This window comes from Polyodon spathula, chromosome 21 (genome assembly GCF_017654505.1).
Source record: "Polyodon spathula isolate WHYD16114869_AA chromosome 21, ASM1765450v1, whole genome shotgun sequence".
In the NCBI taxonomy this organism is placed as follows: Eukaryota; Metazoa; Chordata; class Actinopteri; order Acipenseriformes; family Polyodontidae; genus Polyodon; species Polyodon spathula.
Window position 1 is genome coordinate 25557002 of NC_054554.1, and position 24606 is coordinate 25581607.

The 24606-nt window shown below is 39.6% G+C and overlaps 1 protein-coding gene across 1 annotated transcript; it reads left to right on the plus strand.

The window, feature by feature from the left end:
- The first annotated feature begins 4640 nt into the window (after window positions 1–4640).
- On the plus strand, window positions 4641–23653 carry LOC121296251 (WD repeat-containing protein 49). Its single transcript, XM_041221591.1, has 21 exons — window positions 4641–4717; window positions 6485–6746; window positions 7703–7849; window positions 9403–9525; window positions 9836–10007; window positions 10319–10365; window positions 10465–10602; window positions 10853–11041; window positions 12654–12845; window positions 13159–13419; window positions 14004–14168; window positions 14383–14532; window positions 15244–15428; window positions 16656–16760; window positions 16951–17090; window positions 17476–17621; window positions 17967–18184; window positions 19210–19370; window positions 21517–21638; window positions 22046–22192; window positions 23204–23653. Exons 1-21 carry the CDS (start codon window positions 4641–4643, stop codon window positions 23384–23386), a joined length of 3330 nt encoding a protein of 1109 aa, XP_041077525.1. The 3' UTR covers window positions 23387–23653.
- The last annotated feature ends 953 nt before the right edge of the window (window positions 23654–24606 follow it).

Sequence of the window (24606 nt, forward strand, 5' to 3'; positions counted from 1 at the left end):
AATGAAAAACTACAATACCCTAAATGCAATCAGATTTCTACCCAACCTAGGGGAACAACGTCATGGGATCTGTAGTAGAGTATGAGGCGTATGCTGAACGATGCGGACACAAAGGATGACTCTAGATTTCAATTCATACAAACAAATACAGCACTCGTATTAATATTCAACTTTTGAGTTATATCCACAAATATAAATAAAATGTGACCTACTGCATGTGTGTAAAACGAATTATGAAACGAGTACCTATCTCACAAGATCAAATCTACAATATTCATTGAATGTTTTATGAGTTGAATGTGTACAATTATTTTACTACTGTAGTGGACGCCCTATGTTTAAAAAGGGTCAACTAAATAGAAGCCCTTGTCATAGGACTGTAAATAGGATGTAAGCCCAGTGTCCCTATACAAACAGAGCTGTCAAAATGAGACTTGCTGGACATTACAAGCGCAGTGCAGGTCACAATAAGTTATCAAAAACAGTATTAAATTCACATGGGGTGCGTATTTAAAATGTATTCTTTGAAATATCACCTGACTTTAACTGCACATTCATTGAGACAACAATTTATTTGGCTCTTGTTCAAGTGGTTGAAAGCGTTTTGACAACAGAGAAAACAGCTCCGAGAAATTCGTTATGCTACAAGGTGTGGCTTTAAATCCATATGATTTACTTCAGTCTTTCCTCCTTCATTCAAGCAGTGGAGACTCAAGTCATAATAATCAAGGACTAGATTTGCTGTGCATCAGTGCAGCCGTCAAACAGAGAGATACGGTTGCAGCAAAAGCATACTGTTAATTCAGCAAGGAATGGCATTTTACATTTTCGGATACTCTTGGAGACCCACCTGCGCACAATACTTTCTTACTGAAAAAAGGATTAATGATCTAATGCAATATTTGTAAATTAGAGCGTTGTATTTATTCAAAGAGATAGTTTTCAGTAAGTATTTCCTTGTTTGTGTGTCATTCTGGATTTATCGAGTTTGCAAACAGTTCTGAAAAGTTTTGGCCATACTAATATTATTCTGTCGAATTTAAATATTTCAGAGAGAGGAGACTTCCAATTCAACTTAAAGCACAGCAGAATATTTGCAGGGGGGTTGTACGGTTTTCACGAATTGTGTTAATCGTATTTATATTTGTTATATCTCAACCAGTGTATAGAAGTACCCCCTCCTGGTTGCAATGCTGTAAAGATGCCTCTACCTCAGATATTACAGAAAAGAAGTAATGCTCTTCAAAGAAAGCTCCTGTCGGAAAACATATTGCTGGAACTTGAGGAATTTCTGAAAAGAAAAGTAAGTGAATTAAATATCCTAACAACTTTACTTGCTGCATCTTCTATTCCTTTCTGTAGATATGGTAACATGCAAGTATAATCACCTGTATAGTCAACCTGCCTAAGAAGTAATATTATATACAGGTAAAACACACACACACACACACACACATATATATATATATATATATATATATATATATATATATATATATATATATATATATATATATATATATTATATATGTGTGTGTGTGTGTGTGTGTGTGTGTGTGTGTGTGTGTGTGTGTGTGTGTGTGTGTGTGTGTGTGTGTGTGTGTGTGTGTGTGTGTGTTGTGTGTGTGTGTGTGTGTGTGTGTGTGTGTGCTGGTACTTGAGGATACTTGATATAACCATAATATAGCGTTCCGTATTTCCAGGTCAATCCGAAGTTTAAACCGGCTTTACAGTGTTTTTTTTTTTAAAAACCTCACCATATTTTGATTAAATGTTGTAAGATATATATACTATATATATATATATATATATATATATATTATATATATATATATATATATATATATTATTGTACATATATAAAACCAGTGACAAGTTCATATATATAAATGTAGAAACATGTTCCACCCGCGGGGCGCTCTCGGGGCAGCCCCGTCGTCAAAGTCGTCGCTCCGAGGACAACTTCCAGGTATGCAGTCAGCATTAACAATCCTTGTCTGTCAGTAAGACTGAACGTAAGCTATAAATGTTGCATATATATATATATATATATATATATATATATATAAGACCATATATATATATATATATATATAACACCTACCCCACTATACTCTAAGTGTGTTAGCAGTTACCTGCTGTTTAAATAGTAATTCTAAAGTAATTCTAAACAATATATGACAAATTTCTAAATAGTAGTTTTATTGCAAATAAGACCAGCAGTAAAACTGGTATGCTAAATTAAAAGCATATTTTCAGAACATCAAACAGGAATGCTGGAATGTCTACAAAGCAAAACTTTTGAAAAACTATAAAAAAACAAACATGTGGTGTAGATATTATTGCGTCTAGTGTGTGCCTATCAAAGACACACGTTTGCTGTTGATTCTACAATTAGCTGGGCCTACTGGGTTGCTAAGCAACATAAGGGAGCATTGTCAGGGTCTGCCAGGGAGGAAACAAGCATGGATGAAGTCCTTTGTCCCCTATTGACAATGAAGGTGCACGAAGCACACAGCCAGTCATTTTTCACCCCTTTGTTTATACGGACAGGCATTCAGGCACCAGCAACACTAGGTAAATTGAGACACGGTGGGGCATTTAGGGACCAGTCGAGCAGAGCAGGTAAACTAATGAATTTTTAAACAGCCTGTCAAACAATGCAGATAATGTAATAATCGGATCAGCAAACTGTTTGACACCTGTCCTATAGAAATAAGCCCTAATCAGCTTGAAATGTACCACCTTTGGGTTTGGACAAAGGATTGGAAACACCTGTCCAATATAGCGCACACTTTTTGTTTTGCAAATGGATACCTAACCTGGTAAACTGGTAATATATAAAAGCTGCATCTCCCTGATTTAAGTCAGTGTCGGTCACACTGACATAGAAAGATTGGTTTGGAGATGGATTTGCCTACAAAAATCAAAAAGTGATTGAATACAATTCATGCTACAGTGTTATTTTGTGTAACCCCTTTATAAGCTTCTTCATGAAACAAGGCATCAGTTTTAAACAGTCATTCGCTGACTGTATAAGAAAAAAATATACAAGCACTTCTATCTGCAGTATATTTGGTTTAACACACACAGTGTGTAATGTACTGTTATGTTAGGCTCATTTATAATGTTTGACAGTGTGTGAGGCCAACCTTAATTACCATGTAACCATGACAACACAAAGCCACTAAAAACAAATGGAAGGAATAATTACCTCAGTTAGTCACTGATTAATAAACAAACTTTGTGGTTTGTATAGAGCTGTGAAAAGCAGTGTGCAAATAAATATAACTACTGGGGTAAGGCAAGCAATAATGAATCCCTTGTCAAGGGAGATTTGCCAAATCAAACAGTCAGCCTGCAGGAACTTAATAGCTTAATGTCTAATGAGGCCAGCTTTAAAGTAAAGAGTGATATTTATAGAAGATGGTCACCCGTACCTAATAAAAGTGTGTCTAACTATTTGTTACTGTAGTGGGTAATAGTTTACTGAACATTGCACATGTTGTGCTTCTATGCAACACACGCAATTCCCATCTCTTCCTTTGTGTGGTCCCCAGGTCATCAACTTACCTTTCCTCCATCTCTCAGCTTTTATTCCTTTTGCCTCACCTGCGTTTTTCCCATTTTTACATTGAATTAGGCAACTTTGCACAAGTTCACAAGTACTTTGTACTTTGCACAGGTTCACAAGTTAATAAAGCCTGTCTGATTCAAGGGAGGATCCTGGGTGCTCTACAGTAACCCTAAGCCTGGTCCAGTGCTTGCATGAATAACATGGATCCAGTATGCTGTGAATGGCTTCCTGTTGTGAACTGCATTCAGTAACCAGTTGGTTAATCATACATTGTCCTGCGAGTGTCCTCTGTGGCTCATTGAATGAGCCCTGATATAACACCATTCTTACTCCCACGTTAGGTATCTCTTCACACACTGTAACCCCCCACTCAGCCACACAAAGTAACCAAGGTCTCAGAGATCGAGGCAGAGAGAAAGGAGCATCCTTGTTAGACTAGCAGAGAACCTTTTTGACAGAAACCTGGCTGATAAGATTGGGAAAGGGATTGTTACTCTTCATGAAGCAATATTGCAATTTTACTATTTTACTCATGATTTTTAAAGTTCTTGTCATTTGCTAAGCTTTGTTTGATCTGGAATTGGTCCACTGCTTCTCTGAATTGAAGGAATTGTTTTTCAGTGCACCTAATTAGTTAGCTGTTTCCTTTGAGAAAGATAATCTGGAGAGGACTTGGCTGGTCCTGACGCTGAAGGGCTTTGGATACTTGGTTTGTTTTTTTGGTCGTGAAAACCGCTGAACAGTACCTGGCTCATTAATGTAAGGCTGCTATTGAAATATGACTATATATTAAATACTGAATATTGAAATCATTACTAATCCAATTTACCTATTGATAAGTAACTTTGGCAGATGTGCCTGTATTTACAATATGAGACAGTGTATACTAAAAACTGGGTTTTTGTTGGTGGATTTTCTCAATTTAAAAACAACTGTCATCAGCGTATTTGTATTGTATACGAAATGCTTTTTGAAATATTATGTGTAGCAACATTTATTCATACATCTGTTTTTGGTTATAAATAGTTCTTACAAAGTCTGACAGCAATCTAATATTTTAAGCATGTCTGTCAGGAAAAACATGGAAAATACTGCCATTTGGCAAGTGTATGAGCAGGAGACCCCTAACAGCATCACACGGTGAGTCACAAGAAACATTTGATATTATTTATAAATTGCAGATTTGTACCTAAGAATAAAAGGCATTCCAGCAATTCTGCTCATTAAACAAGTCGTTGTGATATACAGTCACCTTATTGAATCAGCAGCTCCTTAGCAACAGCTTAAATATTTGTTTTGTCATCAATCATCTTTACGAGCAGTTAAACTGATTATGTTTCTTTCATTGGAAGACAACACGGCTGTGAAAACCATACAGGGATCCAATGGGTTGAGGAGTTGTGATAAAGTTTGTGTGAGATCCTCACTGACAATGCAACAGTTCTGTAACCACTTATCTAGATAAAACTGGATATTTCAAATATAGCAAATTTGGATCAATGCATAGCCCTGGCTGCCCATTTCAACCTTTTTTCATCCTTTTGGGTACATACTAGGGTCTAATCAATTGAATAATACATAGCCTTGCATTTCTGTCTGAAAATGTTTGAAAAGCACCTGTTCCTGTTCAGTCATATTTTAATTACCTGGTATATTGAACCACTGAAGTTTTATTTAATAGACTCCATTATGTCAGGGTTGCATGTTTATTGATTTAACAAATGGTATGCTGATGAATAGGGGACATTTGCAAGCAGAGGCTGTTGTACAGTGTGACAGCATCGTTACCACTGGCAACACAAACACACTTGATGCTGAAGCCTCTGCGCTGTGGCTTTAATTGAGTGAAAGGGAACTGGTGAAAGTAGGCCTGGGGTTATCTCGTGAAAATAATGAATGAAAGCAGACATTTCCTTTTCTAGTGACTTTCTCCTTATAAAAGTTTCCCATAGTAAAAGCATAGCAAAGTGTAATAAAGCACAGCGAAAGCATGGTAAAGCATAGGTAAGCATTGAAGAAAAATTGTAAGGTATGGTAAAGCATATTAATAAACATGGCAAACCAGGGCATTCTATACTATGGCACAGTATAATCATGGTAAAAGCATGATCAAACAACAAAAATGGCATGTAAAAATATCGTGTTAAACTTTTACAAGGGAGGTGTTGAGTCAGTTTAGCTTAGCTTTAAAAAAAAAAATTACTTTTCTAGTGAGCATTTGTCCCAGAACTGATTTTTTACTACCCTCAATGAAATCACATTTTTAATAACATATGTGTATCAAGATATTACATTTGTTTTAATTGTTAGCTTAAACAAATAATTAGTATGAATGCAGCTACATTTAGACACAAGCAAAATAAAGTCAAATTTAGAAATCAACCTTCTATTGAGCTTTTTTTCTTAGAAGCATTTGTTTTTAAAATAAACAGAGAAAACAAAGTCTACCTACTGCATGGTGATTGTTGTTTTACAGTGTTGACACTAGGGGGTGCACTTATCTTCCACAACCATCAAGAGCACAGTGGGTTCCAAAGTGTGTATTCCTCCTGTGCCTCTCCTTTATGAGACACCAGCTGAATATTACCATGGAAACAAGACCGTAGTTCACACTTTACTAAGGCAGTGGATGCTATTGTATGTGCTTTGGATATATAAAGCGCAATATTCAGCACACTGATAAGTGAACTAGTGTTATGCTGGTAATTTTAGCTTAGTTTTATTTTCAATCTTTGCTTATCACTCCTTTAAATCACCTGTTATGATCAGATTTATATGGTCCTTTAGCAGTTGTTGTACTGGAGTAAATAAAACCGTTCTCTCCCTCTGCCCAGTTTTGACCAGAAACCAGACTGCAGTTGTCGCACTGTAGCTAGTAGATTAACCCCACTGCTCTTCTCTGCCCAGTTTTGACCAGGAGCAGAATGTCCGTCTGGAGGAGGAGTTAAGGCTGGACCACTTATGTTGGCTGAAGGAGGCCTTTGCCAATCACATGCCTTTGGAGGGTGGTGAGGCGGGCCAGGATGTGGGGCTGGGCCTGGCACGATTCCACAGGAAGGAACCCAAACGGCAGCCGGGAAGCATGACACTGCGGGAGTTCCAAGAGACCCTCACTGACATGCTGGGCTCTGAGAGGTGGACCAGTCAGATGGAGTTGCTCTTCAACAAGGTGACTAATAGGAGCTTCTGAATTCAGGCAAAACAGGAGGAGGTGGAGGGCGAGCCAGTTACCAGACTGCGGTCTCAAAGCAACTTCTCACCTACTGAAATTTACATGTCACCTGTTGGCCTTCCCTTCCAACCCAAAATTAATGTTTTTCAAAAATGGATGACCTCATAATGAGTTCGGCAGTATAGACAAGGTGCTAATTGAGGTGGTCAGATTGAAATCAGGTTTTTCTGGGGTTCCCCTTGTCTGATTGGATGATTAACTGAGAGACTTGAGTGCTGCTATTAAATCATTTTAAGCGCTTCAATTAAAATCAGTAAAAGTTCAATAAGATACCTGTTTGCTTTGGTGTTGAGCAACAGAAAACTGACGATGCTCATACTCATACTGCCTGTGACAAGGATGGCTGTAGGGGTGACATCAGGCCACGAGATTAAACCACAACACAGGGGTGTAACTGAGACGCAGTGGCGCTTAGCTTTTATTTAACAGACTTTTAAACAAACGCAAAATAAACAACACGGGGGCCAAAATAAACAAACATGGAACACAAACAGTAACAAGTAGCAATTGTAATGTCCTATAGTAATAGTTTTCTCAACAAACATTTCCTTCCGCCTCTGCACACTCTTTTTGTGCAGCCAAAGCTGCAGGTCTGCTATATTATGGCCGAGGGATTAAGTGGCTATTAATTATCTTATTAACCCCTCGGCCACAGTTTGCACGAGTTTGATTAATCCGCGTTGCTGTCAGTTAATTCAATAATTATTTAGCTGATCAGCCATACATTCTCACAAGAGGTACTTAATCATACAAAACAATAATACATAAATTTCCAGAGTCCTAAAGTCACAGCTAGATATCATTGTTAGATCCTTGGCTACAACTTTATTTTCATTGGTTCACTGGTTGTCCAATCAGAGATTGTGATTGGATGTGTGTTGTCGTGTCTGCAGGTGGACACGTCGTGTGACGGCTATGTGGACTGGGATGAGTTCTGCACCTACATGCTGCTGCAGTACAAGGAGAAGGACTTTGTGAGCACCAGGAGAGAGACCTTCCTCGGGACACAGCCGCTCATCAGACTCTGCCTGCACAACAAGGTACTGCTGCAGCCTGCTACCACAGGGGGGGAGAGAGGAGCAACTGAGGGAGCTGAGTCAGGGCAAGGAAATAATTTTGTTCACTTTTGGTTTTACTGGGGCGAAATGTTTTTGGTAAAGTTTAAGGTAAAATCAGACAAATTTAGCTAATGCCTTCATCAGAGTACTCATGGCATAAGTGAAGGGATAAATGGGGAATTATTTGTCTGGTTGATTTTCCAATCCCATAAGTCTTTCAATTTCTGATATATATATTTCACTGGTAGCTTACAAGGGCTTGAGTAGAGTAGTATAAAAGGAGTTTGATTTGAGCAGGGGGTGCTTGTGTAACAAGAAATTAGACACATACAGCTGGACAGCTTGACAAGAAAATAACTGGACAAGACATACGATATAAAACACTCTGAACTCTCTCGTCTCATTGGGTCAGGCCGCATACGCAGCGCTGAGCGGCTATTGAGAATGAGAGACAGAACAAATAAGGACAAAGCTCTCAGTCCAGGTCGTTAGCCAGTCGGTGCCTCTTAGCTGCTGGTCTAACAAGGAGAATTAGAAGACAAACATAAAAGACACTCAATGAGAGACATAAAAGATACAGGGATAGATCCGTCACTACTCAGTGCAGCATCCTCAGGCAGCATGGCTGGCAGCTGGGCAGCGTGGAGAGTTAGGATACAGTGTCTCGGGTCCGTGTTGGAGAGATGAAAATAGAGAACTCCCCGGCTCGGCAGCTGGGGACTCGGCCAGCCAGAAGGGGCAGAAAGGTGCTTGGACCTAAAAAGAAACTAGGGAGATGGGATAGCAAGGTTGTGGTCTTGGTGAGGCTAGCGCATGAGCTGCGGCAGGATAGTTGTGGCCGGGGGTCCCCTCTAGCCGGCAAGGAACCGCCAGGGGCGGCAGTGACTTGGGCAGGAGGCCTGGTCGGTCGGAGGAGTGAAACTCACTCCCCCCCCCCCCCACCAACACCAAAAAAAGCCGCCTCCCCCCCACCCCCACACCCCCCCCCCCCCCTTTTTTTTTTTTTTTTACTTTTTTTAAGTTATTAAAGAAAGCAAAAAGAATTTGGCTAGAAAACTTCACATAAACAAAGAAAGGAAACATGATGGTTCTGAGTCACAAATTGTTTATCTTTGCATTTCCCACACAGAACCATTCTATTTTATGTTTATCCTGCTTGAAAACCAATCGTGTTTACAGTAGACCATGCTCTGTTTTAGCTGTGGTTGTTACGCTTGGCTGGGAGGAGGTTTGTGGCGTCTTTTTATTCTTCTGAGAACTGACCGAAAAAATTGAGCCTAATAAACAGATATGTTAAATAGCAATACTAATTTTACAAACATTTCATCCAGAAATATTTTCCTTGTCTTCAAATGACTGGAAAAGACATCTAGTCCAAAAATGTGTCAATTGCACAATTTTTTTTTTAATACTGCATTTTTATGATTGAGTAATGTTGCGCCAGGTTTGCTGGGCCTATTGGCTTGTTCTGTTCCTTGAAGTCCAGTCTTTCTTGTACATACATGACAGTTTCCTTGTTTTTCACTCCGCTCCAGCAAGAAGTGACCACTAGGATCCTGGCGGTTCCCTCTCCCCCTCCTCTGCGGTTCGTGAGTGTCAGTAAAGCGAGTACTCTGACTGTCTGGGACAGCGACCTGCGTATCCAGAAATCATTTGAGGTACGGACACAAAGCTGACTTAAATAGAGCCATACAGTAACTGCAGAATCACGGTGCAATACCACCTAATATTTTCTAAAAATGTTTTCCTGCACGAAAGCTTCATTTTTTATTTTTTTTTTAATTACAAATAGTTACAGTCTTTGCAAATATTTATTAACACTCCCATTTTAAATAGGGATGGTTACTATTAAATGACATATAATATGTTTGAAAATTGATTCTCTCTTGATGTCTTTTTATGTATCCTAAAAGCCGTGTCCAGCAGTGACAGACCGTGTTCCAGTTTAACATGTGTCTTCTAAATCAGATTGTCTCGGAGTCCAATGATTTCCGTAGTGGAAGGAGGAGGTTTAAGACGTGGACCACAGATGCCGTCTACATGCCTAACGTCAACAAGGTTGCTGTGGCAACGACCAGCAGGGACATCCACTTCTTCGACGTTTCCACAACGAACCTCTTTGAGGAGTTTCACTTGTTTGGTATGACAGACGAGCCCTTTAAATGTTATTCAGTTTTACACCTTGTGTGTTACTTGGTGAGTTTAGATATAAAAACAGACACACACAAAATTAATCAAAGCATCCAAATGTTGTTTGTAGTAATAAGGGAATACAAAGAGCTAATAAAAGATGTCTGTTTATGACTTCAAGACAAACCAGTTAAAACCTACCTCCTTACAGTACAGTATACAGGTTTAAGTTATAAAATTAAGAAAATATTTTAATAGATGGATACATTATTGCAGGGCATTTTCCAATAAGCCAAACTTGTTTCCCCCTTGTCTTCACAGCAATAAATAATGTGCCAAACTCTTTATGCTATTGGTGCAACACTAAGGTAAGCATTTACTGTGCTGCAGCTTAATAAGGGAAACATAGAACATGCAGCAAAATAGCTGGCTTGTGTAACACTTGTTTGATTTTTCTCCCTGCACAGTCTCCAGCCAGCCCTTCCTTGTTGCTGTGGGGTGATGATGTCGGGGGGGTGAACTTGATGTGGTTTCTGAAGCCCCACACAGGCATGTTTGAGACACCCTTCACAGAGGAGCAGGGTCCTCAGAAAGTATTCATGCAGGTATAGCGGGCTTTGACATCATCGTCTCTGACAGGTCACTTCAGCCACGTATACTAGTCTCGGCTGATATTACATGTTGCTTTAGAAACGTTACATTGTTCATACTACTGTGCCAGAACATAATTCTCTACCATAACCTTGTGAACAATAACGTGGCTCCACAAATCAGGTTGTGGTGACACCTAGCAGACAGGTGAGGTACTGCAGGAGAGTATACCTGCTTATGCTAGCTGCCTCTTTTCTAACGCAGGATATCAAGGACCACAACCGCCTCATCACCTATCAGATCATCCCCCACGTTCACCAGGAACCCATCTCCAAAATAATGTACCTGCCCAAAGGTGACCTCATCATTACATCATCAGGGAGTGCCTCCACTTCTGTGGTCATCATGGACCGCAACAGGAAGAACAAGATGTACACCTGGAAAATCCACAAGGTGGGGGCTTGTATTCCAAAAGAAGGGATTGGCTATAATCATCTTTGATGATGACTTCATGGCCATATATCATTGTAATATATTTCTGTACCTCCATCATTTAAACAGTTACAATAAATAGACTCACTACACTATCCAAGATTTCATGACATGGACACAAAAGGCATGCTTTTCATTGTCATTGTCATTAGCACATTGATTTTCATAAAGGTAATTCAAATTCTAAAATGAATTACAAAACAGACTATCTACTAGCCTTAAATGTATATTTGTGGTCTGGTAGGTTTATTGTGTGTGCTTTTGCTTTCTAAGTAATTAACTTTTATAATGTAGCTCAAAGAGTTTTTATAATCGATGCATTCTAGCAGTATTTAAACCTAGCGCGGTTTGTATTTTTAAAATGGGTTGCATGGAGTGCTTTCCTGAATTATACAGTATACTATAATAAATAATTACCAGCTACAAAGTATTTGTCCCGTTTTTGGCCATAATTCAAGGTTAGAAAAGTCAAACAAGAATGTCAGAAGCAGAACGCTCTGACCCTACCAAGGGACAGGTTGACCAGTCTGTTAAATACTAAGGCTGTGCATATTTTGCTTCATTCAGAAAAAAAAGCTACAGTGGAAACACAGTAATGCATCTTTTAAACACCTGGTGGTGCTCTACTTGCATTATTCCAGCTTTGGTATTTACAGGCAATCATGTTTACTTCCTCTCCATCCAGTACTTAAATAGTTAATGTGTTTATATTTGCAGTCATAAATTTAAAATAACACAGAGAAAAAACTGTGGTACATTTAAGTATAGTATGTATGTATTTGTATAAATGTTAAGGCATATTGTATTGCACATAATAAAAATAAATACTGATTCACCATTAAAGTAAATACGTTATTGCAACAAAGACAAAACAGCTAGGACATGTAATTACTGGCAGCCTGTGGGGAACAGTGTTCATCTGTATTTGTTTGTATAAGACAAAATAAATGATCACATTGTTGTCCACACAAGTAAAAGAAGTTGGCAGGTCACTACTTTTTTAACCTGTCTTAACCTATACCGGTTGTGTGGTGGGATATCAGTTTTCATGGGTGTTTATTTTGCTAAAGGATTTGATTATTGCTGTAGCATAAAATAATAGGGTTATATACGTGGGGTTGGTGGCCATCAGTCACTATTGTTATCAAAGTATTGAGTGGAAGATTATCAAGGAATGTATGTAGTTAATCAATATTAGTCATTTGTATGGGTGATCAGTCTAAAAGTTTAAACTCCCTAAACTGTAACACACCCGTCTCATATTCCTTCCAAAAGTTTCCCATAGTAAAGCCTAGCAAAGTGTAATAAAGCAAAGTGAAGCATGGTAAAGCATAGGTAAGCATTGTAAAGAATAACAAGGTATGGTAAAGCATATCAACTAACATGGCAAACCAGGGTTAACTATGGGACATAATATAACCATGGGTAAAGCATGGGAAAACTGCAAAAGTTCTGTGCAAAAATACCGTGGTAAACTTTTGTAAGGATTTTACTTTATAACTGTCAACTTTGAATAGGGTTTTCATTAGCGGGGATGTTCCAGCAATGTGTCCTTCCTTTGCACTTTCTCCAGGGCGTGACGTGCTTCGATTTCAGCAAGCCCCTAAACCTGCTGGTAACAGGGGGAATGGATCACAAAGTTCGCCTGTGGAATCAGTACGTGACGAGCCAGCCCATTGCGGTTCTTCATGAGCACTGCATGATAGTGCAGGACGTGGCCATCTACGAACCACTTGGACAGATATTCAGCTACTCCAAAGACGCAGTAAGTGAGCGCTTCAGGTTTGGAGTTCAGCACTTTAACGTCCTCCTATGCATGGAATGTCAGCTGAACGGAATGACACAGGTCATTAAAGGACTGATAACCTTCAAGTGTGGGATTTGCAGATTCTTACCCTTTCTAAAACTGTAATAGGTTTCATGAACTGCAAAGTCAAATAAAATTGGCTTTTAAAGTGAATTGAGCCCAACGTTGCTAATGCTAATAAAAACGCTCTTTTTTTTTTTTTGGATGATTCACAGCCTCTTAGTGTTAAAGTGCAGAGAAAAGGTCCATCAGCTGAGCTCTTTTTTTGCAGGTTTTGAAGGTGTGGGATATCTCGTCCCAGCAGTGCCTCAGGACCCTGGTGCTGAAGTTCCCGTGCGTGCAGGCGGGCCGTGTCCTGGAGTATGGGGGCTTCCCTTTCCTGCTGCTGAAAGAGCTCCCCTGTGCGCTGCTGGTGTCCTGTGGGGACTACATAGGCATGCTGAAGCTGGAGCAGGGAGTATCTGGGGAAGATATGCTCTTCACACACAATGCCAAGCTCTCCACCGCTATTTATAACCCCTTCTTCAGACAGGTGGGCACCATCATTCCTGTGTCTGCGTCTTCCTAAAGAAAATATTTCCAACCGCCTAAGAAAAAAAAAATTAAAAAGTACTATGGAAGTTGTTGGAAATGCGGTGAAGTATGTTTGCAGAAATGAAATTGTCAATTAACACATTCTTGTCATCTTCAGTCCTATGTAGACTCACTTTATTTCAAAACTGAATTGAAGTTCAGGACAGATGAATGTTACGAAACGAATTAGAACCGAAAGGTGGACTTCAGAATTTTTGGTATAATTGCTGAATTTTCCTTCAGAAATATAATACAAAATGACTTGGACAAATCATGCTTTTGGGCCATATTTTTGACTCATTTAGAGTTGGTATAGAAAATATAATCACAAGTAAATGGGATTTTGCGGTTAGCTAGACCAAGAGGTGGCAGTAGTCTTTTGGCATTATTGATTGCCTACCTGACAGGTCTAGTTTTACCTTAGAACGTATTATTGAGAGTTTGAAACTTTGGGTTAATAAACTGACTGGTGAAGAGCTGGGTTACCCGAGTGCCTAGACCCCTGCTTCCCAGCAAAGCCACACATTGTGTTCCCGGTCTCAGGTAGTGACTGGCTGTGACGACTCCACTGTGGCTGTGTGGGACGTGGAGACGGGGACAAAGTGTCTCCAGCTGAATCACGTCCACGGGCAAGAGGAGATCACATGCATGTCCTTCGACACCACGCAGAGACGGCTCGTCACAGGAGCCAGAAACGGCACCATTAAGGTCAGACAGTTTAATCACACCCTTCTTTTAACTCTTAGCACTAACGCAGTACCTCACGAGTTACCTCTCCAGAGTGCCAGAGTGGTTTTGAACAGTGTTTGCACCTGTGATTAGAAAGATAAATACTGTTTTGTAGGAGATAATAATATTGAAAAAGTACAATAGTAAGGTATTCATTTCATGAAGATGACCAATATATTAAATTGCACTGCAGGTCTGGAACCTTCAGAATGGTCACAATCTTCACAAGCTGGAGCCTGTCGCAGAGGCAGAGGTGACCAGGGTCCTCTGTTACCGGGACAACAAGTTCCTGGCTGTGGGGTGGAGCCGCCAGCTAGCATTGTATAACACCACAGACCACAGGGTGAGTCCAGACGCAAGGATAGAGTTTTTTTTTACATAGATCTAGAGAAATAAAATAAGAGTAAATAGTATCAAATATAGTACTTGCATATTTACATTATCCCTTTCAGACACTGCATGTATAGTTGTACCATGTTTAGTTTCCTATCTATATATCTGTTTTATAATTAGGGCTTCTAGTTTTCGGGTTTTATTTTTGATCACGTGATGTCCCTTTAAACATAAACATTTTTACCCTGATATATTGAGTTAACAAACAATGTGCATTGCTCTCACCAGATTCTATCCGAACCTGCATTTCATTCTGGCTCTAATCAGCTTATTAATTTCCACTGCATTAGTTTCTAGTAGTGCGTCGCTAATTTAAACAATCTGGTATTCAGTTAAGGCTTAACAACTATTAATTAAGGTTTCAAAGGATGGAGAGAGATGGAAAATAAAAACCGAAAACTAGAAGCCCTGTTTATAATGCACGTCTATGTTTTGGCAAGGCAACTTCTCGAACTCCATAGAGTTCACACAAACGGTTTTAAAATGTCTAAAAATGAAATTTAAAAAATCATGACTGGTTATTGGTTCTGGATGAGAGATTAAAAATGATAGCTCTGATGTTCTCTCTTGCAATGAAAAGTTGTGGATTGCGCAGTAAGCTGTTGGCTCTCCAGGAGTTTGTGATTCATGGATTGTGTCTTCCAATACCGTCTGGTTTCAGAACACCTATGTGGTGGCAGATCTGTCCTGGAGGGGTGGTCAGCTCCACAAGGAGGATATCCTGGCTGCAGACTCCTGTCCAATCCTGGAGCTGCTCGCTACAGCCAGCTTCGATGGGGACATTATCGTCTGGAACACAGAAACACAGCAGGTCCTATTGTACCTCAAGAGGAGTCCAGACAGACAGTGAGTCTCATTGTGGACTTTCTGGGGCTTTCTGTAGTGTAGGTATTATGTCACAATGGTAACACTGTAGCTACCATCTAGTTCTACAGCTAAACTTTACTGTCACCACTGTACTGGTTATTTGCAATGTTGTGTACAAAGGTGCTAATGTGTAGACAGTTCAACCTGACACAATGTCTTTTTAGCTCTTCATGGTGGATATCTTCAAATCTCAGGTGAGATCATAGAAGCTGTATAGTATGTTAAGCATAGGGAAACCAACTGTAATCAACAAATTAAACTTGGTAACCAAAGGAAAACAACATTGCATCAACAAATTAACATTTTTACACCAACCGTTTGCCAAAGACAGCAATGTATTCTAATCACTTGCATAGTAATTTTGAAGGTACCATAACTTTATTTTGCCATGATGATTTCTATCATGCTATAATGCATGGTATACTGCAGTAAACATTTATTTAAAAAAGGGTAAGAAGTCAATTCACTTGAACCCATAAATCAAATATACATTGACAATTGGAAATGAAATGATTTCTGAAAAATCTTATGGTGCTGTAAGAATTTAAATTGGCTTCCTCCACCAGCTTAGCTAGCTCTTTTATCTGATTTAAGTTTTTTTTTATCAATGTGACCAGCTCGAAACCACTACTCTCCCAGCTCTGACTAGACTGGACCAGTGCAGGTGATTGCTGGAATTACCAAAGGGCTTCTTTTAATTTCTCACTCTGCTGCGTGACTACTTCAGTTGGGATCCGACCCTCGTTGGGTGTGGGCTGACTTTTTATAGCTGTTTTCAGACCACAACATCAATTAAAATAAGTGCTGGTTATAATAATCCAATAAATAAATGCAGATTCCAGTCTGTAATTACACAATCCGGGCAGGGCAAATAGATATTTTTTCAGAAAAGAATGATCAAACCATGTATGGATAGGGGAGGGGTATTTTTTTTAGGTCGACATTTAACTAACCAACCTTCTATAAAACTTAAAATCAGGTGCAATCAGCTTTCATTGCAAGATCAAACAGTGATACGCTGTAACTGCACCTTTTCTGGGCAAATGGAATGCTAACCCACGTCCTTTGAGGACCGTAATAAATCAGAAAAAAACAACATTTTTTGTTTCTTAATTTCCTTTCACAGACACACTGCATGCCAATGAAGGTAGGAGCTGAAACATTTGTCTGCAAGACTTATTTTTTTATAAGTATTTCCTTTTGCAGGTCCCCACTTGGCTTACCTAGCCACTCCTCCGCAGACATAAGAAAAAAAGTGACTAACACCAGACCCAACTCCAGGCACTGTAGCAAACACAGCTGGGATAAGGGGTAAGGACTATAGAGGTGTACTGTGGCGTGCCTGCTGCCATTGTCCTCCAGCCTGATGTATTGAACATCCTTTAATGACATGAGGTTTGGAATTGTTGTTAGTGCTACCCTTTTTTGAGTTTTCTCACATTTAGTTTTTTATGTGATGTAAGTTCTTTGCACAGGAGTTGTCGTTATTTTATTTTGTCAGGGTCCAGCCCCCGGTTGATAAGCTGCTGTTTCTCCAGCGTCGTGCAGCTGCCACGATGTGGAATAACAAACCAATTCTCATCAGCTCTGAGGCTGGCTCCCTCTACTGGTGGAGGGTCTCAGGATCACCGTATGAACAAGGTACACGCCCTCTCTGCAATGGTTTGTAATATAGATCCATACACTAAATAGGGATTTTGTACAGCAATATAGTTTTGTAAAAGCATATTTAACTGCAGTAAAACAGTGAACATATGGTAAAGTGCCATTGGAGCAATTATCATGCAACCATTTGGCATATAACAAATCTCCTCCTAGAGGCTGAGTTAATCATGCTGACATCATAAGACAGGTGATTACCTCTCGATTACAGAGCTTGCTCTTTAGTTGAATGGTAAGGTGTTCCTGTGTGGTTCCGTGTGGTTTGCGGTTCACGTCCACCCCTTGTCTTTCCATTCATTTCAATGGGATGTCAGTTCATTACAGGCATAATGTTCAAACACTCATATCTTGGTTATACTAACAGGTCATTTTTATGCCCCGGAGAAGCCTGATGAATCTGTACTGGGGTTGTCTACTGACGAGGAGAACAGACTTCTAGTGTCAGGAGACACCGCTGGGTGCATCCAAGTGTGGGATATCGCAGAGTATGGGCTGCAGCCCAGAGACAAGGTGAGCCTGGACTGACAGTTCTGTGCATGGGATGGTTCAGAACAAAACTGAAATCCACAGAACTACTGTAGATAAAAAAAAAATATTGCTATCCTATTTTAATACTGACAACATGCAGTCATGGAATTCAATAAACATGCTTTTCAATACAGCTCTATAGGAAGGGCAAGGAATAGATGCTGTTTATGGGCAGGGTTGCCTTTACAGACAGTGCATCGTAACAAGCTCAGGTTTATTCAATTGAACTTGCCCTAGAAGCTATACTGGATCCACCGCTATGCTATGCACTGGGTTTTAAAGGCTGCCCAGCCACAGGGACTGATTTTCAGTGTTCTGTTGGTACAGGGGCCCTTGAAGAAGCCGTCTTTGCTGTACAGTTGGAGAGCTCACGACAGCACTGTGGTGAGCGTGGAGCTTCTCAGCTACGATTCAGAGTCCTTCCTAGTAAGTGCCTCTGCAGATAAGACCGCCCGGCTCTGGACTTCTGATGGGAAGTACGTGGGGACCTTTGGACAGGAGAAGAAGTGGAGCCTGAAAAACCCAGTAACGTACCAGCACCCCCGGTAACTGACACCTGTTTCAGACCATACAGTTCTCCTATCTTCTCACAGGTGTAGATATGGAACGAAACTTTAAATAGTGCCTTTCGTACACAGTATCATGTTTTATAGTGACACACCACCTTTTCATCGCAAACCCTATGGAGTTGAATAGCTTTTGTTTAGTCTAATTGTTACTCGTTGTTTTTCAAAAGCATTGAAATGATAAGAGTCCCATGACAGCCCTGTATTGATTTCCTGTATGCTGGGCTTGAGTCTTGTTATTCTGCTTCTGGCTGATAGATGACTCCAGAATCTTGTGTGGTTTGTCAGTGAAATCACACATCATGGCATAGAAGCGAAAACAAAAACAGAAAGCTAGCACTATGGGAGCGACAAGACAAACCAGGAACTTTAATTTACAAAGCCCTCCTAATGAAAACCACAGAGAACTGGTCCACAGATAATTACAGTTAAACTGAAACAGATGAGAAAACACAGACAGGTCAATAGATATGGCTGAAGCAAGTCTCCCATTATTCCCTGTACTGTTGGAACAGAGTGTTATTGTTGATGAAAGCCAAACCCCATGGCACCTGGACCACAAATTGAAACTGAAATGTAAAAGCATGTCAACGGACAAGGAAATGAGAGCAGATTGAATAGAAAAACACTGACATCTGGAAACTGATATAACATTGGCCATGCCAGGAAATTAATAGCAACAACAAATAGTTTGTAATCGTTTATTATGGTATAGTGTCACATGCTTATAAGGTCTCTTTACCAAGGTGACCTGTGTTTTGTATTATAGTTCGCAATGATTTACCATGCTTACCTGTGGATTAGTACACTTTGCCATGCTTTTACCGTGGTTTAAGTCCCAGTATACCTTTATAAGGGAGGACCTGGGCTAATGCAAAATGAGATCACTACTACTGTATAGTACTGGTCACTAAAAAGACACTCCCATGACACACGCCTGCATAACCTTTTAATTGAAAACACATACTCTCTCTAACCTTAACCTGTACTGGCGTTACACTCAGGGACCCTTGGGGACAGGAAATTGAGATTTTGGATACTGATGGAACCGAAACAAAACGTCAGGCTTTCATCGGCCTCCTGCTCAGTGAGAACAGTGCGGCTCAGAGGGGTGAGCTGAGTGAGACAGACTCAGGAGCTGGGGACCCTTCACCCCTCAAGACAGGTAAAGGGAGAACCCTGACAGTCAGCAACGGGGGTACAGTATTCCCAAACAGAAAAGTTCAACAAATACCTTAATAGGACACTGGTACTGATACAGCACCATGGTACTACAATACATTAGTTGATGTAATGATGTATTGGTGTGTGATAACAGGAACATGCACTGCTGTACCATTCTACCACTGTGGTACCTTTACGGTAGCTGCCTTTGTTCTGTGTTGCTCCGTAGAACCACTGCATTGCAATTGTCTGTGTTGTCACTGACGAGCAATTGATAATGAAAGTTTATGTGACTGCAGATCATTTGGATTGGATGACAGAAGCCACAAGTTGTCACTACACCGTTGTGCCAGTAAAGACCTAACAACGCCCAAAAATGATTATCTTGCTTTATTTCTAAGAACTTGACTGCTAAATGTATTTCTCTGTAAGATGAGAAGTCCAGGTCTGTGCGAGTAACTATAGTGTGTAACTCTTCTGTGTGTGTGTGATATACAGTACTACTACAGCGCAGTCACAGACTCAGTGTAAACCTCTGCAAACTCCTTTTGGGAAATTTCCTTGAAATACGGCCACAGCTGCATAAGAGAGAGGATCCAAGATATCGTCTTAATAAAAGAATTTACTTGAAACCTTGTTTTTGGAAGCGTCCTTCTACATCAGTTTGTCAGGGTTGATTGAGAATACTTCAGGGATAGCATCTTTATTACCATTTGGTTTTTAATAACTAAACAGTATTATTATTTGTGGAAAGTAAAAGTTCATATATGTAATGGAGCAATTTGGTTTCAATTAACAACTCAACAACAATATACAAGAACATCTGGGGCTCTCAAAAGACTGGTATTAGAGCTAAAGGCAGAGGAATTTGACTGTGCTAAAAATATTCTGTTGACAACTCAACCTGTGGCTGACTTGTAATATCAAGTTTTGCAAGTGGGTCGTGGCAGAGTTCTGCAAGTCCCACTCAGGACGGACGTGGTTTTGCAGTCAGAAACTCCTCATGCTGCATTCAAAGGACTGAATGTATAAACAAGCCCCCGGGCAGTGACCCTGACAAGGCGGTGATAGTGTGCTGCGGCAGGATCAAAGTCCAGTCAGAGAATCAGGGAGCGCTGTACTCTCAGACAAATACAATTAGCAGGGTGGGGGTGTTTTTGTTTTTTGTTTTCCACGTCTAGACAAGGTTTAATGTGAACTAGCTGTTTAGGCGGTTGCCGCATTTCTCCCACATTGTTGCTGGTGTGGCTAATCCAAAAATGAGAAGCAGATCCACACATGTTCTCTGATGTGTCAGCATCATAGTCTTGTTTTTTAACAGTTTCCAAAGCAAACAATGAACAAACACTAAACGCGGAGTGGGTTATCTGTAGTTTTATGAAAACCGTTACATATCATTTTAAAGCAACAAAAAATAATGAATTGACGTAAGAGGATGGTTAACCCTCATTGGTCCATTTGAGTTGTAATAACCCAGTAGCAGTAATACCCTGCAGTGGGCTTAATCTACAAAGCTGTCATTTGTTCAATAGTCACATTGGATGGACATTTAATGGAATTATCTATCCACTAATGCTTGTAGGATAAAAGCTATGTATTAAATCATTCATATGAACGTCTGTGCCTTACAACTAGTATTATTCATCTCAAATACACAAAATTAGAACTGTAATGTATGTCTCAGTTTAAGGGTATTGAAAAGTACAAGGTTTAATAAAAATGACATAAAAACTAGGGTTTGTCTGGTTACATTTTTATTCATACAGGAAACTGCTCCCATTCTCCCACACACAAACACACACACACACACACACAGAGTACAAAACATAGTTAGCAGGCTAGTGTGCATTCTTATAGTAGCTCTGCTATATTTCAATCACGGGCAATGTATTATAATTTGATCTGTCTGTCCTGAATTTCTCTTTCAGTGTTTTGAAATATTTCTATCAATGGGTCAGAAAAAGTAATGGCCATTTATATTTTACATGTCTGTCAACTGTTTTTATATCTTTTAAACATTAGAAATGCATATGGAAATAGTTTATGTTTTCAATAATAGTAACACATACAACAATGTCCTTTTTTACATGTTAGAAATATTTCAGTCTATTGTATGCCTCTAAAGCAGTCTTTAAAATTCTGAACAGATCCCTTGTCGCCTTCAGAGTCTAAAAAGGCAGACAACTTCACAATACCTCCTGTTTCTTCTCTGGAATTAAGCCATTTCCTGACACAAGAAACACTGAATAGCAATGACAAACTGTTAAAGGTGGGTACTGAAAGGTAACAGTAGTTTTAAGGATCTGCTATCAACAACGATTAACAAATCTATAAATGTGGTTTTAATAATGCTGTGTTAAAAAAACAAACAAAAAAAAAACTTAAAATAAATGCTTAATGTGCTTTCTTCTAGTTTTGTAACTTTAACAGTTGAACCAGTGTAATAGTTAAAGTTTCAAATAGGTGTAAAAGAATTTGAAAGTGTATTTTCTGTTTCAGAATTCTTTGTTGTGTGCATTAAGCTTTTTTTAATAGCTGTGTTTTTAGACAAAGTACCCCAGCAACAACTAACCATATATCATCGTCATGCAATTAAAAACACATACAATAATACTGCTGCTCTGGAGAATGGTGTTGAACGTCGACCTCCATTTTGTTTTGCTGTTTTCCTCACAGAGTCATCTGGGAGTGCAGGTGGAGCAAGGCCTCTCAAGGAAAATGGCCGCCCGACAGGAGAGGCGGTGCGTGTTTGGAGACATAGATGACAACAAACTCATCAGATTTGGCAACATGTGCACACCCTTTCAAGCACTGGCTACTCCAGTGAGTAAAAAAAAAAAAATAGATACTCATTCACAGTAATGTAGTTGTCGTAGTAGCTGTTTTTTTTTTTTCGATAGGGCACACTACAAGCCCATAGTGCAGTTGACCTCTGTGCTGGGTGCAACTTGGGGAGTTGTTGTATTTTGAGGTGGACTACTGCTACAAGTATCGTAACATATTTTTAAAGACATCCTGGAGTAAAGTGCACCACAATATATTAAATATGACATTTTTAAATTGAAAAATATTTTTTGTGGAATGTATTTATTAAATGTGTCGCATTATAGTTCTGCAATATATTTAAAAGATATTGCACGTGATGTTTGTCCCTATTTGTCTGCCCCATGCCTTGTCTGATGACTCAAGGTCAACCTGATCCACAACAGTTATTGAGTCACAGCGGGGGTGGTTTAGGTAACCAAAGAGATATATGTATTTCCAGCCTAACTGTGATGCATGTCAGTAACTTCATATTGTCCCTGTTTTGTGCTTTTGGGCACAGATTTAGCCATCACGTGCGTTGCTAAGCAGACCTTCAAATTTAGCTGTTAAATAGGGTTAAACTTTCTTTTCCATACAAAAACCGAATTTTCCATGAATGCTCATAGAGGTGTATGTTTCACTGAGGATAGCCGTAAACAACACACTTAACCCCTTTGGCGACTTGTTGGTTATTTGTAGGGTTACCACACGACTCCATGTACACTAAGACAGTTTGGGACAGTTCAGGTTTTTTAACTCGCACCCAAATGCATTCTGGTAAGTGTAGTCCTGCTGTGAAAGGTACCTGAGACAGGTAAAACGTACCAGAATGCATTGGTGTGAGCTGAAAAGCCTGCCCTAGTGTACATGCAATCATGTGGTTACCCTAGTCATTCATCCACCCTTCTACATGGAATGCCTACAGTGCTATATGACGGTTCATATTCTGTCCTCTGTTCCCCCAAATCTTTGTTTCTGACTGAGATAGTGCTGAAGAGCTTGGGTTAAGGAAGCCTGTTGTTCCTACAGGACATGCTGGAGGTGCAGTTGCTCAGTGCTTTGCCCATGAGCTCCTGGATGCTGAGCCACGGGCTGGCCTGTGTGAAGGAAGCAGATCTGGAGACTCTGCCGCTGTCCAGACAGGATCTGGAGTGTGAATCCGGAGAGGAATCTGCCAGAGCCAAAGGGAAGAGCAGGCTGTCCTGGAAGTAACTGCCATTTTCAGCCACTCCAAACAGGAAAACCCCAGGCTGCAGGAACCCCTTCTTGACAAATCCTGCATCATGTTTTATAGTGACTTATTTTAGTGTTACCTGCCCCAGCTGCTGTTTCCAGACTCCTTCCACAGCTACGCCTCAGTAAAGATTTAGGAGTTTATCCAGGCAAGGAGCAAAAACACTCTTATTATAACAGCTATAGTAGATACAATACTGCATGTTGTAAAAGCAGTTTCAGATCAATAAAGGCTAATTATTTTCATCCTTGTTTTCTTGATTCTGAAAGTCAATTGTTTTTCTCAAAACACAAAGCTAACCAAGTCCGACAGGCAAATGTTCAGACAAGGGACATTTTAGAAGAATTAACAGCTATGTAAAATGAGACCATACAATTTGTGTTCTACCTTAGTAAGAGCATGCAAGTGCTAGTGATAGTGGTTCAACTGGGAGCCATGGCCTTTTGGTCATGGTCTTTTGGTCATGGCTCCCTTTTGATCCACTATCACTAGCACTTACATTTTCTTAATAAGGTTGAACAGCCGGTCCGCTGTAGAAAGGGCCACTGTACAATTAGGGTGCACTTTCATAAGTTCATGCTTCCAGTCCATAGGCAAAGGGAAAGTTGTAATTCTCCTTCTTGCAACAAAGTAGTGTGTCTTGCTATTTTTTTATAATTGATCTCATAAGCTTGAGCTTTTGAATATCCCAAACCCACAAGACCCAGAGTCATTTCCTGAGCAACGTCCTCTTGTGGGTTTGCATGGCATAAAGTGTCACTAAACTGGAACTTTTCTGTTGCCCACCCACACAATGGAAACCATAATTCCTTTTAGCTGCCATGTACACTGCTTTGGAATATCACTGTAAACCTCTGTAAAATGCTTTGTGATGGTGGTCCACTATGAAAGGTGCTATATAAAAATAAAGATATTATTATTATTATTATTATTATTATTATTATTATTATTATTATTATTATTATTATTATTATTATTATTATTATTATGATTATTATTATTATATTAAATGGCATGACAAACAGCCAAACAGGCTTCTTTCTTTCTTTGACTTGTTTTTAAATGGGTCAACTTTTAATTGTAAATTTGGCTGAAAAAAAGCATAGATTCTGAATATGAACTGGATTAGTAAAGCAAGTAAGACTACAATACATTTATAAACGCATATATACCATATTCCTTAGTCTACATTAACTCT